The sequence below is a fragment of the Platalea leucorodia genome, assembly GCF_965183815.1.
Source record: "Platalea leucorodia genome assembly, chromosome: 8".
Taxonomy (NCBI): domain Eukaryota; kingdom Metazoa; phylum Chordata; class Aves; order Pelecaniformes; family Threskiornithidae; genus Platalea; species Platalea leucorodia.
The window spans coordinates 1,649,932-1,665,689 of NC_138830.1; the positions used below are offsets into that span (position 1 = coordinate 1,649,932).

Here is a 15,758-nt window from a genome sequence, read left to right on the forward strand (position 1 = left end):
ACAGTTGTTTCTAGAGATATTTGAAAAATGACCTATTAACCAGCTATTATAAAAGTGAGACATACGTGCTAACAGTGAAAAGCAGCCACTGACTGCCAGGTGAAAGTATGAAGTGGAGGGATAATATTTATTCTAAACCTGGTTTAGTTTAACAACCACGCATTAAAGCCAGACAGAACCACGAGAGCCTCTGAAGCTCCCACGCTAGCCTTTGTTCCCCGATCATCCGGGTTATGGGTACGTCACCTGCGTTACACACGCTTTCTGCGGAAAAGCATGGGAAAATATGCTCTTCAGTCTGCTACGAGGAGCTTGTTCCCTGCTTTAAGGCTGGCTTGTTAGAAAGTATGAAATATCTAGCATGTGAACTTCAAACAATGCAGCCTTTATACCTCGGTTTCTAGATACCTACGACAAATGCAAACGTTTGTGCAATGTTTTTTTGCAGTGTGCAAAACGTTTGAAGGAAGACTGGTAATAGTCTGCTGTGAAATGGAAGTAAGGGTGCTGCTGCTCTCAGTTGATGGCAAACACCTACTTCATGAAAGCTTTTAACCTTCAGAGGAGGTTGTGGAGAAATTTAGAATAAAGTCACAAATACTAGCCTTTTCAAACATGCTATGCAATATCATCTGCTAAAACACGGGAAGCTCCAAGGGACCCAGAACTGGAGGGGACGGACATACCTGTCTCCGTCAGCTTGACCTTCAGTTGCTTCTCTGCATCCTGCAAAATACCCGCTTCTTAAACAGAAACTCTTCACAGTGGTGAGAAAACCCCGGAAAGTGGTTTGCTCCCCATGCGGTGCTAGAACATTCACAGATACTGCCGTCGCACTGTAATTCTTAAGAAGATACCCAGAAGATAAAAGCTGATTAGACATAATGAAACCTAAGCATACGACACGGAAGGAAAGCTTAAAATGCACAGTCAGGTCACGAAGAGAAACCAAAAAAAGCCTACTTTACACCTTCACCTCTAGCGACAAGCTGTCCGGTCGATCGTAGTACTTCACTGATGCCACAGCAACTTTAAAAACAACTAGAGAGCATTACTTACAAAGCTAGGATACACGTTCAGTTGACATTCCCCATTCTACCCGAATGCAAACTAGACTAAGTCTTTTTTATTCCGGTACGCCAACAACAGCTGGTGACTTGTATCACCTATGGTAGCCGACTTCAGTTGGCCTCATTTTGTGAGAGAAACACAGTTCGTCAATACCTTTGAAAATCTGGAGCAAACAACTTTGTCTCAAGAGCAACTCATGGTTATCACGATAAGACAAAAGCAGGCTGTTTTGATAAATTACTTTATTGTTTGGAGGTAATGTGAAACTGTTTCCAACTAGAGGCCTCATCATTATTTACCCACAAGGTCTTTTAGGATAGGAAAGATGTAGCAGTACTGTTTACATTATTTATTTTTTTTTTTAAATCGGTTAAATGCTATTTGGTTTTCCACAGCGTTTAAGATAAAGGAGCAAAACTTCACTGTGTCCCAATACAGAACATCACACAGTTGTAAATTAAAGTAAGCTCAACAGCAACATAGAGCTGCATCTTGACAGCCAGTTCCTGCTGGAAGGAAAAAAAATAATAATAATAAAAAAAAAAAATCATCACCCTACTTCCCCTGCCCCTGAGTGCAAAGCGCAGGCACTTACGGACCCTGCCGAGAGTCAGCTGAGGGAGCGACACCAGCAACCAACACGCAGCGACTGCCCCTTTGAGTTACCGCTCCCCAGAAAATGTCAAGCCACATCCTGAGGTCTTCGACGACTACTCTCCTCCTCTGGGAGAGACAGTGCTTAACTTCCTCGCTCAAACAAGCGTTGCTTCTCACCCACATCACGAAGGCATTATGTACATTCTCGGAAATCGGGTGGAAAGCACTGATTGTTCACCGAAATGATATGGCCCCACAACAGAAAACGAGCAAACCAATGCCTCACGGAACATTCACTAAGTGGAATGGAACACTTCCATTAGGCGGTTCACTGCAGGTGAGCTGGGGCACCTACAGCAGAGCACTAAATACAAACTTCCCATTTTTAACACAGAAGAGTAACTTTCTCTGCAAGTACTCACAAAGTTGCTCAAATATAAAAGACCGGATTTTATTTTATAAGAGAGAAATAAGAGCAATTTAAGGCCAAGTACCAGCAAGGAAGACTAATATGTGAAAGTAGACAAGAGGTTTTTTAATAAATTTGCACGGGTGTTTGCAAGGTTATGCCTCTACCTATTAGCTAACCTGTAAAGCTGTTCCCAGGAAAAGATACTAGAGAAAATAGACATTTATACAAAATTATAAAATGCTTGTTACATGAATTATTGCTTTACAACGGACGTAAACATCCTTTTTCTATGATAGTACCAATTAGGTCTCCCAAAATTTCTAAGGTTTGTTAAAATGGAACTTGAATTATGCAAAAAATCCAATATAAACTTTCTACAAAAAAAGAGTCCATCCCATTCCTGAGTATGCTAAAGCTATAAAACAGAAGGAGCACTGAGCAGGCAGCAGTTTTCACAGTAAGAGGTTTAAGGACATTTTCTTTCTACACACTGTTTCCCTCCTTCTTCATATTCTTGTTTAGAAATCCACATCTGTTGAAAAGTACCCTACAAAAAAGAAAAAAACAAAACAACAAAACACAAAATAAAAAAAAAACAACTCAGAAAACAAATGAAGGCTAAGTGACACATGATTAGCTTTTCCTAGGAGGAAAAACAAGCAAGTCTTTACATTAAATGAGGTAAGAGGACTTGACCTGCTTAACCATCTTTTCCTTTGAGTTTTATATTGCTAGCGATTAAACTGGAGGCAGGAAGTTGGAGTACCGAAAGCCAATTTGTCTCCCTTTCCCATACTGCTAAATTAATCCCCACAAACCATTTCAGTGCTCAGTAACTTGTAGAATTAAGCTCAGGAATACGATGCAGAAACAGGGTTGCTACTTTCATGGTGTACTATATACACCTCATTTCTAGATACCGTACTTCAAGCCTGCACCTTGCCATTAAACATGGGAGAATGCGGCGAGTTAGTTTTTGATTGGAAACGCTCATGTTGTCTTGTTTTTTAAATCGATTCCCTTCACCTTACCACAAGGCCAGACAAGATTATGATTGCTACGACAGCACAAACTCTGCAATGCGGACTTACATGGAAATAGATTTTTGGGTGACAGTGCTGCTTAGCATAACGACACAGTAACATAGGTTTACTAACCAAAGAAGCCAAAATGGAACCACCAATCCACGAGCTGAACCTCCGCTCCACTGTTGTGTTGTTCGCTATCAACTTCAGGCGCATGCTCTGAATAGAAAAGGAGGTAAAATTGTAAAAAACAATCAGGCAAGTTGTAGGCTGGTGACCTTTAGGGACAAGAGAGTAACAGCACAAGCAACTTGGTGTAAATACCAACGTGCAGGTGAAAAAGGTCAATTTTATTAAACTTGCAATAACGCTCATCTGCCCTGTACTTAGAATTCAAGAACAGCCATAGTGGAACAGAATACGTGTGGCTTTTATCTTGTCTCCCAACAGGGAGTGGCAGCAAAAGCGTAAGGCTAGAAATAGTGCAGGTAGAGAACAACACTCACAGGATATATTGTCTTCTCTAACACTGGGCTACTTAAAATGTGCACTGGGACTAAAATGTCTAACGTTGCTGAGCTTAATTCACCTAGTCCTTTATGGACCCATCCATTCCTTTTGCTTTCTCAATACCTTGTAGCAATAAAATCCCTGAATTTCAATGGGTTCCTCCTCAGCTGTTGTAAGCAGCAGCGAGTAACTACCTTTCTCATAACATTCACGATTTCAGAGTTGCTACAAGTAGAACATCGTTTCTTGAATATGAATATTCAAGAATATGAATATTCAAGAAATATCATAAGCTATATGTGCTCTCAAGAACATAGGTGTAAGGTATTGATGCTTTCTTTGACATCAAGTGATTTTTAAAAAAAAAAAAAAAAAAAAAATACAAGTATGTTAAATCACCAGGTTTTATCTATGGGTAGGTTGAGTTGTCTGTAGAATCCCGGAATAACAATTCCCATGACAAAGTGACAAGACCTCAGGCAGAATGACTGAACGCGCCTCAAGTTAGTCAGCAACGCTTCAGAAGATTGGCCATCAAGGGAAATAGCGACTGTTGCTTAGGGACAGTTACAGAACTTAAAATCACAATCTGAAAGCAGGAATGGAGAAGTAAAATATTCAGAGAGCAGTTATTAATATCTGCTGGAATCCATTTCCAATAAGAACTTTTCAAGACTTCTTTCTTTCTTTCTTTAGAGAAGGAGGAGATTTCTTACCCCACAGTAATCGCTTCAGCTGTTGGGTTCCTAGCAAAGCCAAAGCTGTGACACATGCGCGTTTATTTATGCGGCAAAAAAGCAAAACGATAAGTAACTCAACGTGGTAATTTAAAGAGTTGTTTTACCGGTGGAGTTTTCTGAGAGAGCTCTCTGTTCAATCTGTCTGTGAAACTCTGTATTAGAGTGTTTCCTCCTGCTACAATCACGCTGCCATAGAGGCCCTAAAAAGAGAATAAGCAGCCTACAATATTAACTCTGAAATCTTTCTGAAAACAACTGTTTCACAGAAGAGAGAGGCATGGCACACAAATGCATATAATCAACAGCACTAATACATCACTTGATGACAACAATATTGCCTCTCCCAATCCAATTAGTTTTTTAATCACTTGAAAAATATTTCAAGACAGCTTAATATTACACTGCACAAGGAAGACAGAAGCTGTGCGATTAGTGATTCCAAGTGATTTCACAAAGTATTTTCTAGTATAGAGAACCCTACACCTACAGATACCTCCTGTATCCGAACTGTCGGTTTCCTTACAGCTGGATGTTCCAACCACAAAGGAAAACCCCACAGCGCTGCAACAATTTTCAGTCTCACTAACGCTGCAGTTGGTGAACACAAAGCCTGGCCCGCCCTACTACGCCAGCCTGACACGCAAGTTAAGAGGAACAACTTTTGAAACAACCCCCATGCAGGCTGTATCCAACGTGAGTACTTTCAGATTGACACCTGAGAAAGTTAGAACAGAGTTTTAAACAGAAAGTTTTCCTTTAAAACCTCTTCCTTCTCCTCTCTAGGAAAGCTCCATATGATTGGTTATGTTTAGAAAGTATATCTGCCATGCCCAAAAATCTGCAGGTAACACTCAAAGTTATGAACATAAAATGCTCATCTGAAGCCAATCCAATGCACATTATGCAGTGCCAGCCACAAAATCTGGATGTTAGCTATTTAAACATAGGTAGAAACACTGAATAAAAGTGAAAAAAATCCTGATTTTGTAACACAAAACAGTAATTTGGCATATTCTTATATACAAATACATAACACTTAGAGAATTGTTCTAACGTGTTTAGCATTACCCTAGGAAATCCACATTTCTTCATCAACAGCGTTCTAGTCCCAAAGAATTCTATCAGCACAGAAGTATCTATGCCTTAAAATAATACATGTCTGACTAACACTTACCGGCCTGATGTCTATATCGCACATTCCAACGCTTGTTGTGACAACGTGGCTCACGCCCAGCATCGTGTTACCAGATAAACCCTAGAATTAAAATTAGTAATCTACACATCATCGCTTCAAAAGAGCAAGGCATATAGAAGCCCTGAATGCGCTGAATTTACAAATATTACTAGAGAGGGAGCTAAGCACTTTTTTAGGGAAGGAAAAAGAAAAAAAAAAAAAAAAATCCTATTTTCCCATTCAGCTCATTTTGAACCACATTTCATCCTTTGCTAGCCCAACTCTAAAACAACACAGGCAAATTGTACCCCCAAGAGAACCACACAGTGTAAATACACACATACAAATCAAGAAGTTAAGAACATCATACAAAAGGAAGCCACATGATAACGTAGTGATTTAAAGCCTTCCAATTACGACGTATCGTAGTTGTTTTACCTTTACATTAGAAGGGTCAAACAATCCCTCAGGAATTTTTAGGCGCTCGGCACCAAAGTCACAGTTATAGCCGTTGGGGAACTCGTAATGAACTGTTGGCATCTGCGCTGCTACCCTAGAGCATTAGTCAGAAAGTAACAACGTTAACAGGATGTTAAATTACCTAAGTAGCATTATAACCCAAGGTTTCAACTGGAATATTGTGATTGATACGACTTACACTTTCAATAATATTTATTATGATCTCATGCAGCTTGGAATATTAAATAAAAAGTATCACCTCGATGCACAATGTACTTCTACTTTCGGAAATAAACAGATTTTATCTAAAGACTTCTTCTGTAGTAAAACCAGCCAACAGCAATCAACAGGCCGAGCACCCCACGCGCAACTGATAATTAATTTTACAAGAAGGAAAACAGTGACGTACTGTTCATCGTAGGTTGAATCTGATACTTGGAGGACAGAAGCTTGGAAGTCCTGAATGACACACTATGGAGTTAAGAATAATATGGTTGTAAGAATTTCAGTCTTCAATTTGATAGAATTTATAGAATTGATACTGAGTTTTTAAAAGATTTTCTAGTTCTTCAAGAGGAAAACCTGATGTACTTGCAAACAAGACTTCTTTATAGGATGCCTAGGGGAGTTTGAGAGTGGGAGAAAGGACCTACTTACATTACACATGTAGTTGTGCCAGGACCTAGTCACCTGGGGTAACTTCTCTTTTCTCTTCCAATTTGCTGGCGACCCCTCACGAACTGCCTCCTGAGGTTGTAGGAAACGTCATCATCAGTTAACCATTCAAGCCTCTCCCCAGGCAAACACTTACTAAAGTTACTTCCCCACCTTTGAAGCGATCATATACGGAGGAATTATCTCTATGTTCATTTCCTGAAACAATTCCCGGCACTGCATAGTAATAAAGTCTCCTGCAAGTGGTGATTTTACAATACCTAAAAGACAAGAAAAAATTAAAAAAAAGGGGGGGGGGGGGGGAAGAGAAAAAAAAAAAACCAGGACCCCCCACCAACCTAGAAAGCACTGAAATCACAAATAAACTCTCCCAACAAACTATTTGTCAGTGAACGCCATTCGCGTTGTTGGTTTTTTTTTCCCCATATTTAAGGGGATACAGTTTTGTTGTTGTTTTTAAATCTGTGTAAAAGCAGAAAGCAAGCTAACTCAACTTTGATGCTGCAATGCTGTTACCCATGAAAATTTTTACCTTGCTGAAGTACATATCCATCATGCACTGGAATAGCAGTGGTGTGTGTTGCTCCGCTATCCAAAATGAGACCTGTAGATCTCCCGTTAGCAAAACTAGCCAAAATGATTAAGGAAAATATTGCAATTTTCACTTTAGAAAAAAAATGTTGCTATACAATTAGAGCATAACTAGGAATGAGGACCCCTATGTGTTATTCCTTGGCTCTACAAAAGGAGTTACCGTTTTCCAGCGCATATCTTCTTTCTATGAAGGGCACAACCTCATAGAGAGAGCAGCATTTAACTTGTCTGTGAACTAACTGGAGCTACTTGACGTACACAGGTGAGACTTCATGTCAATACTACGCAGCAAGCTCTAAGTACATCCAACTCACTTAGACTCTGAAGCTGAAAACATGTTATTAGTTTAAAATAATTACAAATATTCATCTTAAGGCTATGGGAACTTCAAGCTCTAATTAGTATATTTAGTAGTCTGGACAACACTGTTCCAGGTCTGGAATATTTTTACCCATGGTATACAATGGGGAAAAAATAAAGACCACCAAAAAAAAAAAATCCCCTCCAAAGAAAACAGTCAGATTGGGAGAACTTCAAAACTGAGCTCTAAAGCTTTAAAGTTCAGAAATGGAATTTGTTTACTTCCTCCTTAGATGTTTACGGAAAAATTAATTTGAAAGAAGAAAAGTTAGACATGCTGTTATACTGGGAATCGCCTAGAATAAGTTTACCGTAATTTCCTGGGGGGGGGGGGGGGGGCGGATAAAGGCGGTGAAGCATTCCAAAGGATACGCTGTTAGAACAGCAGTTTTACACAAGAAAAAAGCAGGGATGTTGTAGTGCTCAAACATCAATTCAGTCAGTTTTTCACGCTTTGCTCTCGTATTCCACTAGAAGAAAAAAATAAACCAAACCACAAATAAGTGGCCAAAAGGAAGATATGTTTATCTTGAAGATCATTAGAGCACACTAAAAGAATGGTAACATAATAAAGAAGTAATTCGAATTATTATGGCCATGTTTTCAAATCACATCAAAATTCTATAGAGACAGATTTCTAGTAATTTACTTCTTTAGAACCTTTTTTATTCCAATTCTACAACAATACATTAATGCTTATCTACCACATAGAATTAGAGGTGATACACACTTTCACTGTTACAGTAGAGATTTCTTTACACTTCTACAGCTCTTCCAGCATCAGGCTTTCAAAAGAACTCTCTAAACCAAGTAACATTCCCATTTTACAAGGGGAAAGATAGATGAAATAACTTGCCCAGTTAAGAAAACTGTATCTTTTCTTTTTTAAGAAAAATAAATCCAGATCTTCCTGTTTCCAAGGTATCTTCCTACCGTTCTACTGTACTTGCAATTAAGCCAGAATATATATCAAATATCCTGCACATTACTGAAAACATGAAGTTCTTTCCAAGCCAATACGTTAACGTAAGATTAGTTCTGTTAATGGGAACCTCTATTCAGACACCCACTGAGCCATCAAACAGGAAATAACCATTGCAAATTCATCCATACTCCACAAGCTACAATTCAACACAAGGGAATAATGAAAAAGAAAATCCTTTTCATAAGATTTTATTAAAGAAAGGCAGAACTGTTGTATGGCATGTCTACCTTTTGTATTCTGACCTTAAGATCTGCTCTTCAAATGCTGAGCGTTATTAAATGACAGAAACCTTGTCCACATTTTTTCCCAGAAATCTGTATTCATCCACCTCACTTACCTCACAGGGCCATTTACAGAAATGAAGATGGAAAAATTAAAACTTCTCCATTATAAATATTATTCTCTGTCACGTAACATTAGATGTAAGGCTGAATGAAGCGAAAGGTTTTCAATGGCATTTTATCATGTATTAAGTTACACTTAATACGACATCCAAACATCTTTTTGCTTTTATTCTAGGCAGTAAAGTGAGATTTATTTTTTTTTATTTTATTTTGGCTTCTTTTCGATAAGTGAAAAACAATAGCACATCGTAAATACTTTCTAATACAACTCATGAAAACTATTTCAAAGTGTTTTCTGTTTTAGACATTTTTCTTAAACAGATTACTTTCCAGAACCTGGCAAAGTATTTTAAAATTGTTATTTCTGTAGTTAAGCTTTAACACTCGTAACGTACAAGCCAATGTCAGACTTGTTCACGACTAATGTTTGTAGAGTCAGCAAGAAGATACAGTTAAGACGTTTCAAAATAAAAAGCTGCTTTGACTCACTGGTGCTTCGGACATAAGGACAGGATGCAAACTTGCTTCAGATTTAATATGCATCTTGTAAGTGTGATCCAAAATTGCCTGGAAACTATCCCAGTCTTCAACTGTAACGACATTGAAGCGAGCAGATTAGTTACTTGTAACTTTTGTTCCATTTCATAAATACATAAAGGTTTTCTAATGCTTTTTTTGCACAGAGCTCTTTAGTCAAAAGGTGTCCTCAGCAGACGTACACCTCCTTTAACAGCTCTGCAGAATTCTCTTCCTCTGGAAGCATCATGATCAGAACATTTCAAGAATTATGCCAAAAGTCCACCAACATTGTAAACCAACTATACGCAATTTGTAAATCAGGTATCCGTTCTTATGGCTTCTGCTGCCATACATAACATCTGTTTACATGAAAGCTATGACTTTTTGCAGCCTCGCAATGCTACTTTAAAAACAGGTAGAAAAAAGACAGAGCACCATACTCATTCCATTTTTTAAAGGGGAAATGGCCTCCATATTTTCCCTCGGAACTCTCAGGGCATTGGTGTCTATGTAGTACGTCGGGCCCCCTTGTTTGCCTTTGTCACCATCTATCTCCATCAGAGTGCTGCCATTGTCCCTTTCTAGCACCACACCAATGGCTGTTGGAAAATCAACCTGTAAGGCAAAAGGTAAGCAGTATATGAGAATTATTAATCTTCTGGGTGGGTTTTTTTGCTCACGAATTCAGAGCTCTCCTTATACAATACAGCCAGAACAAAACCCAGCATATTGTGAGAACTCGTAACTAACAAACAAGACCTAAGGCATAAATTCGTGTTGCACTTCCATTGAGTCACAGGGGTTCTCACCTTTGGACAGTCCTCGCCGGCATAGCCTGCTCTCACCGTATACGAGCCAATGTCAAAAACAAGAGCCCCAACTTCATCTGAAAAGATTGTTAACAAAGAGGTGGTGAGTGGTTATTACGCTCTGCTGTAATCCTGACCTTTCCCCGCCCCATCTCTTTTGCTTGCAAAAGAGGAAAAGCAAGTCAAGGCATCTTTTTCACAGCAAGGAGAAACTTCTCTATTCAGAACTCCAGTTAGAGAGCTATTAGAAGACTGCAGATTGCCTTTAACTTGGACATTGCAATACGTTCCTTTGGTGTAAGTAAAAGGAGAATTTTAAGAGAAGAGGGAGAACATTGTTGCATCTAAACCGATTACAACACAAAGCTTTCAAAAAGTGCTAATTTAACAGTCACGCAACTCCAGGTGAGCCCAGACCTCCCGCGGGTGATCAGAATTAGAAAGGTGGGCCTGAAAACCAGCCGTTCTGTAGGTGCCACAGAACGAAGTGCCCTCATCCCCGTGACCCCGACCCTCGCTGAGGTGCTCCGCACGCCCTCAAGAAAACCAAAGTCTGAAACAAAACACCTGGACTTCAGTCCTCACGGAAGGGTGTGCAGAAGCGCTTTGGGAGGAATCTACACCCCGGTTTCCAACGCCCGGGGTTTTCTCGGGCCACCCGCACCCGAGCGGCGCTAACGCAGCCCAAGACCACGGCTTGGCCGGTCTCCGGGTGAAGCATCTCAGCGAAACGACGCCGGGAGGGACATAAACAAGGCCTGCAGCCGCCTCCTCTTCCTCACGCATGCTGCCACCCCGCGTCTAAGAAACGGAGGGGCCGAGAGGGCTGCGGCGCTGCTGCGGGAGAGCGGGGCCGCGGCCCCCCGGGCCCGGGGCCTGAGGAGGCGGGAAGCGGCCGGGGGAGGCTCGCACGCGCTGCCTCACGGGACGGCGCCGAGCTCAACGGCCGCGGGGCGGGGGAGGGGAGGACGGGCAAGCGGGGCGGCGCCGGACTCACCTCCCCCGTACACGCCGCCGCTCATGGCTGCCGCTGGGCCCGCGCCGCGCTGCCCGGCCCCGGTGTCCCCCGGCTCCTCTCCTCGGCGGTCCGGCAACAATAGCGCCTTCGCCCCGCTCTCCGCCGGCGGGTCAGCCTAACCTGCAGGCCGCTGCCTTCCCGCCAATCGCAACGCCGCCGCCGCTGGCCCGCCCACCGCGCGGCGCCCCGCCGAACGGCCGCTCGAGCACAAGGGCCAATCGCGACCGGCGGAAGGCGGGGCTATGCCGCGGACAGCCAATCCCAAGGCAGGAAGCGGAGGGCGGGCAAGCAGCAAGCAAGCAGGCGTGGGTGCAGCGTGCGGGAGCGGCGGTGTGAGGAGAGCGGCGAGGCGGGGAGGTGCGAGGAGCGGGCCGGTGAGGCCTGGAGGGCGGCTGGCGTGGGGAGGGCTGAGGGGACGGCGGCTGGGCTCGGCGGGGCGGGGAAAGGTAGCTTGGGAGTCCTGAGGGGACGTGGGGTGGGCTTGCTGCCGCAGGAGGGGACACGGAGGAGCGGGGTGAGCGGAGAGCCTCTGGGGAGGGGGGCCGGCGGTGGAAAGGAGCGACAGTTACTGCAGCTGGGCCCTCCCCGAGCCCTTCCCTTGCTACTGTCACCGCTCCTTTGGGCGCTTCCGCTGAGAATAAAACGTGTTTAAAGTATATCTTGATATCCCAACCTTGTGGTGTTCCATCCTCGCTTGGGGCCCTCCTTTGCGCCTCAGACCTCGATCCCCGAGGCCAGCTTGTCTGCATAGCCGGGCAGTTCTGATGTGCCAGCTCAGCTGCCTGTTTATCAGTCGAACTTGTAATTAGGATTTCGGATCGCCTCGTTTGACGTCAGAGTTCTCAGCCACACTTGGCGTTCAGCCAGAACACCCAGAGAGGGGAAACTAAGGTTGTAGGAATTAAAGGGAACAAAAGAAAGAGACCTCAACCATAACCAGAGGTTAGCATTAGAGACGGCTAAAATTCTAACTGGAGAGTAGGGGAATTGCCTTAAAGCGCAGGCATTCCTGGTGTGCGCCTTTTTGAATTCCTATATGAGATGGATTTTTTGGAGGGGATGGAGGGCTGTTCTGGTGTTGGTTTTTTGTTTGGTTTTTTTTTTGTGTGTGGCCTACTATAATCATGAGTGTTGTTTTCAAGTTCACGTAAGACATATAACTTAATTCTTTAACACTGTAGTAAGGATCTTCAAATGATTGGATTTAGTCAGCGTAATAGAATGACGTTTAACTTATTGCCTCTACATTTACCTATAAAGTGTTACATAGCATAATGAGTGATCTGAATAGCAATTAATTATTGGACTGCAAATAATAAAAAAGTGTTTCTTGTATTTTCACTGTAAGACAAAAATTAGTGCTGTGAGTCTCGATTTGTCTTATTTGGGTAGGGAGTTCAGAGCCTCCTGCAAAGCTTTGTTTTTTCTAAGTTGTCTCTTAAGATTCAATTATAATTCCTTATTTACACCAAATTTAATCAGTGAGGTAGGAAAAGAGAGAACATTTACGTTTGGTGTACCCAGTAGTTTTATTTAGGAGGTTTGTAAAGCTGCATGAATAGAACAGATTATTACAAGTTCCAGCAAACTTTATGCCAGTGGAGGCAAAAAGCAGCCTAGATGTTTGTGTTCGGATTACAGCTCCCAAGATGCTGCAGTTAAAGTTAGACTGGTGACCAGCAGTCCCCCTTTAAGTCTCATCCTGAATCAAAACATAGGAAAAATAGTAAAATCCAACAGTAAGGGACAACCAGTTGGGTGGGTTTTTTTAAGCACAACTATGAGAATATCAGGAGGTGGTTGGACTTGTTAACTCTCGAGGGAAGGGAATTTAGTTTGACAGAGTTTGATTCTCTTTAATGAGGAAACGTCATAATTTTATCATACAATTAAGACATTTGAAGTTTTTACAGAAGTTACAACTACAAAGTACAGATGCTAGCATTAGGAATATAAATATAAATACTGCTGTTTCACTGACTATACCTCATAAAGTCAGTGCGCCTCGATTTTGTATTATGAAATCTTTTACAGTTAATGTGTTATCATGATTTCCAGTATGTGGCACTAATACTCAAGGTAGAATTGTTTGAGGAGGAGGAATTAATTGCAGATGGCAAAAGCAGTTCAGAGAATTTGGAATTACAATGCCAGAGGGTCTTCCTTTAGCTCCTGCTTGTACTTTGTTTTGTAGTAATGGTTCATTGTATTCATATGATAACTGACACTTTAAGCCAGATCCTGTTTGCTGCACAAGAGCTACTTATGATTGATCTGCAAGCCAGAAACAAACACAGCATTCTGCTGCTTTATTTTTCTCCAGTATTTCTTCAACACAGAAGAATTCCCGGTGATGCCATCAGGAAATGCGCGCCCGCGTGAAGAGGCTTGCGGCTGTGTGAGGCATGGAGAGAGGGCGTGCCTGTGCTTGACTGATCTTCGCTGCTCCAGTGGCTGATCGGGACCGATAGTAAGAACTGCAAGGTAATGTGCGCTGGAAATCATGCAGATATCTCGAAGCCTCAGGATTTGACAAGCATAAGGAAGTAAAGCTAAATTTGTGTAATCCTCAAGAAGCCTGGAGGGTGTGGGGAAGGAGATTTAGACTGGCAACTGTCTAGGTCTTACTTTTCTCTGCCTTGCACTTTTATAGGCATTTACATCAGTGGAAAATGTAGAACACCATCACTGTGGTTTGATAACATTTTACAGTGACTTTGCTTTACAGCAGTGAGGATAACCCTACAAAGTTCAATGCACAAGAGAAATAGGCTCCAGGCATCTTTTCTCAGCAAAGTCCAACCTTGCTTAAAGAGGTGCAAATCTAGGATTATTTCAGTGAATTCCTACACATTATCCTATGTTTGCATAAGAGCAGGTGAAATCTAGAGTTTTGCTACCACTGTCTTTAACATACCCAAATGCTTTTTTTTTTTTTAAGTATTTTTGCTTAGTTTCTTCAGAAGCAAGGATCATAAAATCAAAGTAGAGAGAAAGAATGAATGTATTTTATCTAGGTTCCCACACTGGTACAAATGGCCGCAGTATCGCAGCAGGAGTTGCAGGTATAGGTATAATGCAAACTATGTGCTTTTCACGGGAATATCACGTACTGATTTACTGTATGTGACATTGTATATAATAACTCCAGAGACAGGCACTAACATAAATTGTCCACAGGAATAAACAGAAGAATCATTTTAAAAGTGAGGCATGAATCAAGACTCCAAATGATGATGCTCACTAGTAAGCAAAGGTTAATTTCATCAGTGATAGTCTGGAGAATCTGAAGTTTCCTGATTATTGCTTTGTGGCTGTTAAAACTTCATTAAGATGTAATTGTTTCAAGCAAGCGCATTCACCTTTCTGGTAATATAAAGCAATGTGGAAAGTGATGTATATGTCAAGCCAAAACTGAACAGAATGATTTTTTTTGTTTCTCAACAAGCTGCACTTCCCCATTGGGTGGCTGATGGCCTGTTGCTTTTGAACAGTGCCATGCAACTGCCAGTCAATCTCCCAGACCGCAGTGCCAGCTTTTAGATGTGGCAGCAGACTGGCTGTGACAATGGCTTATTCATAACGTCTGTGTTCCTCCTTGTTTCTTGATTGCAAAATGCATGTTAAAGGTTTTATTTTTCTTATTTTCAGAAGAGGTCTTAAATGTTTATGTGAACTAAAAAAGCGTCTGTAGATGAAAAAGCAAAATAATCATTAATACTCATTCACTCCAGCACTCTCTATGACCTCTCAACTTTCCACTTTCTTTGCTAAAGTACATGGGTACTTTGTCAATTTTAATACTTCCCTTCCTTACAGGGATGCTGTGAGTATAAATATGCTATCATCCTCCTCCTGCAGAGGAAGAGCTAGAACACAAACTAAATGCTAAACCTCGCTAAGGGGCCTCAACAGTGCCACACCTGACCTTTAGGTTCCTACCTCAGACTGGAATCCAAGCGCTGAATTAGGTTTCATATAAAATGTACTAAAGACAGACACCTTAAACCTGGATTTGTGACGGCATAACCACTGTACAGGATGCTTGGGCTTAGCAGTTGAAAATGCTGAGGAGGAGATATGTCTGAAATCTGTCTGTGACTCCAGCAATGCAGTCATAGGGATATATGTTCCAGAAGCTTCTTTTGGAGATGGCGTGTTTAGCTTGTCCTTTTGTAAAAGACCTGTGAGTCACTCTTATTTTAGAACATGATTGAAGGAAGAGGTGATGGTGCTTGCCGTTAATATACAGTCAACTTTCCGTCACCAATAGATGGCCTGACTAGTTTTCGGAGAGGGGAAAAAAAAAAAAGGAGAATGCATGCTGAGATTCCAGCTGACTGGCTGGAATAATAGCAGCTGGGATGCACTGGAGAAAAAACCCCACATAATATTAGTGCTGCTTTATTGTTCTGAACTGTAAGCGGTTCCTGTGAAACCAAACTGGAGGAGTCTGGTCCACTTTC

General features: G+C 41.7%; 1 protein-coding gene across 2 annotated transcripts; it reads right to left on the minus strand.

Moving 5' to 3' along the window:
• Nucleotides 1-1,385: 1,385 nt before the first annotated feature.
• Nucleotides 1,386-11,412, minus strand: ACTL6A (actin like 6A). Of its 2 annotated transcripts, XM_082320823.1 has the most exons (14): nt 11,272-11,412; nt 10,275-10,351; nt 9,906-10,080; nt 9,436-9,536; nt 7,990-8,087; nt 7,196-7,290; nt 6,817-6,923; nt 6,646-6,735; nt 6,398-6,459; nt 5,968-6,082; nt 5,530-5,610; nt 4,460-4,555; nt 3,238-3,324; nt 1,386-2,627 (listed from the first exon to the last, which is right to left on the minus strand). In XM_082320823.1, exons 1-14 carry the CDS (start codon nt 11,294-11,296, stop codon nt 2,547-2,549), a joined length of 1,290 nt encoding a protein of 429 aa, XP_082176949.1. In that variant the 5' UTR covers nt 11,297-11,412; the 3' UTR covers nt 1,386-2,546. The 2 variants fall into 2 exon arrangements, with proteins under 2 accessions (XP_082176949.1, XP_082176950.1); XM_082320824.1 differs by lacking the exon at nt 4,460-4,555.
• Between the last annotated feature and the right edge of the window lie 4,346 nt (nt 11,413-15,758).

Coding starts and splice junctions, on each gene's coding strand:
- ACTL6A (XM_082320823.1), bottom strand. CDS start 11,296: ATGAGCGGCGGCGTGTACGGGGGAG. Junction 6,736..6,816: donor CGTATATGATCGCTTCAAAG/GTGGGGAAGTAA, acceptor CTACAACCTCAG/GAGGCAGTTCGTGAGGGGTC. Junction 6,460..6,645: donor GGCACAACTACATGTGTAAT/GTAAGTAGGTCC, acceptor TTAACTCCATAG/TGTGTCATTCAGGACTTCCA.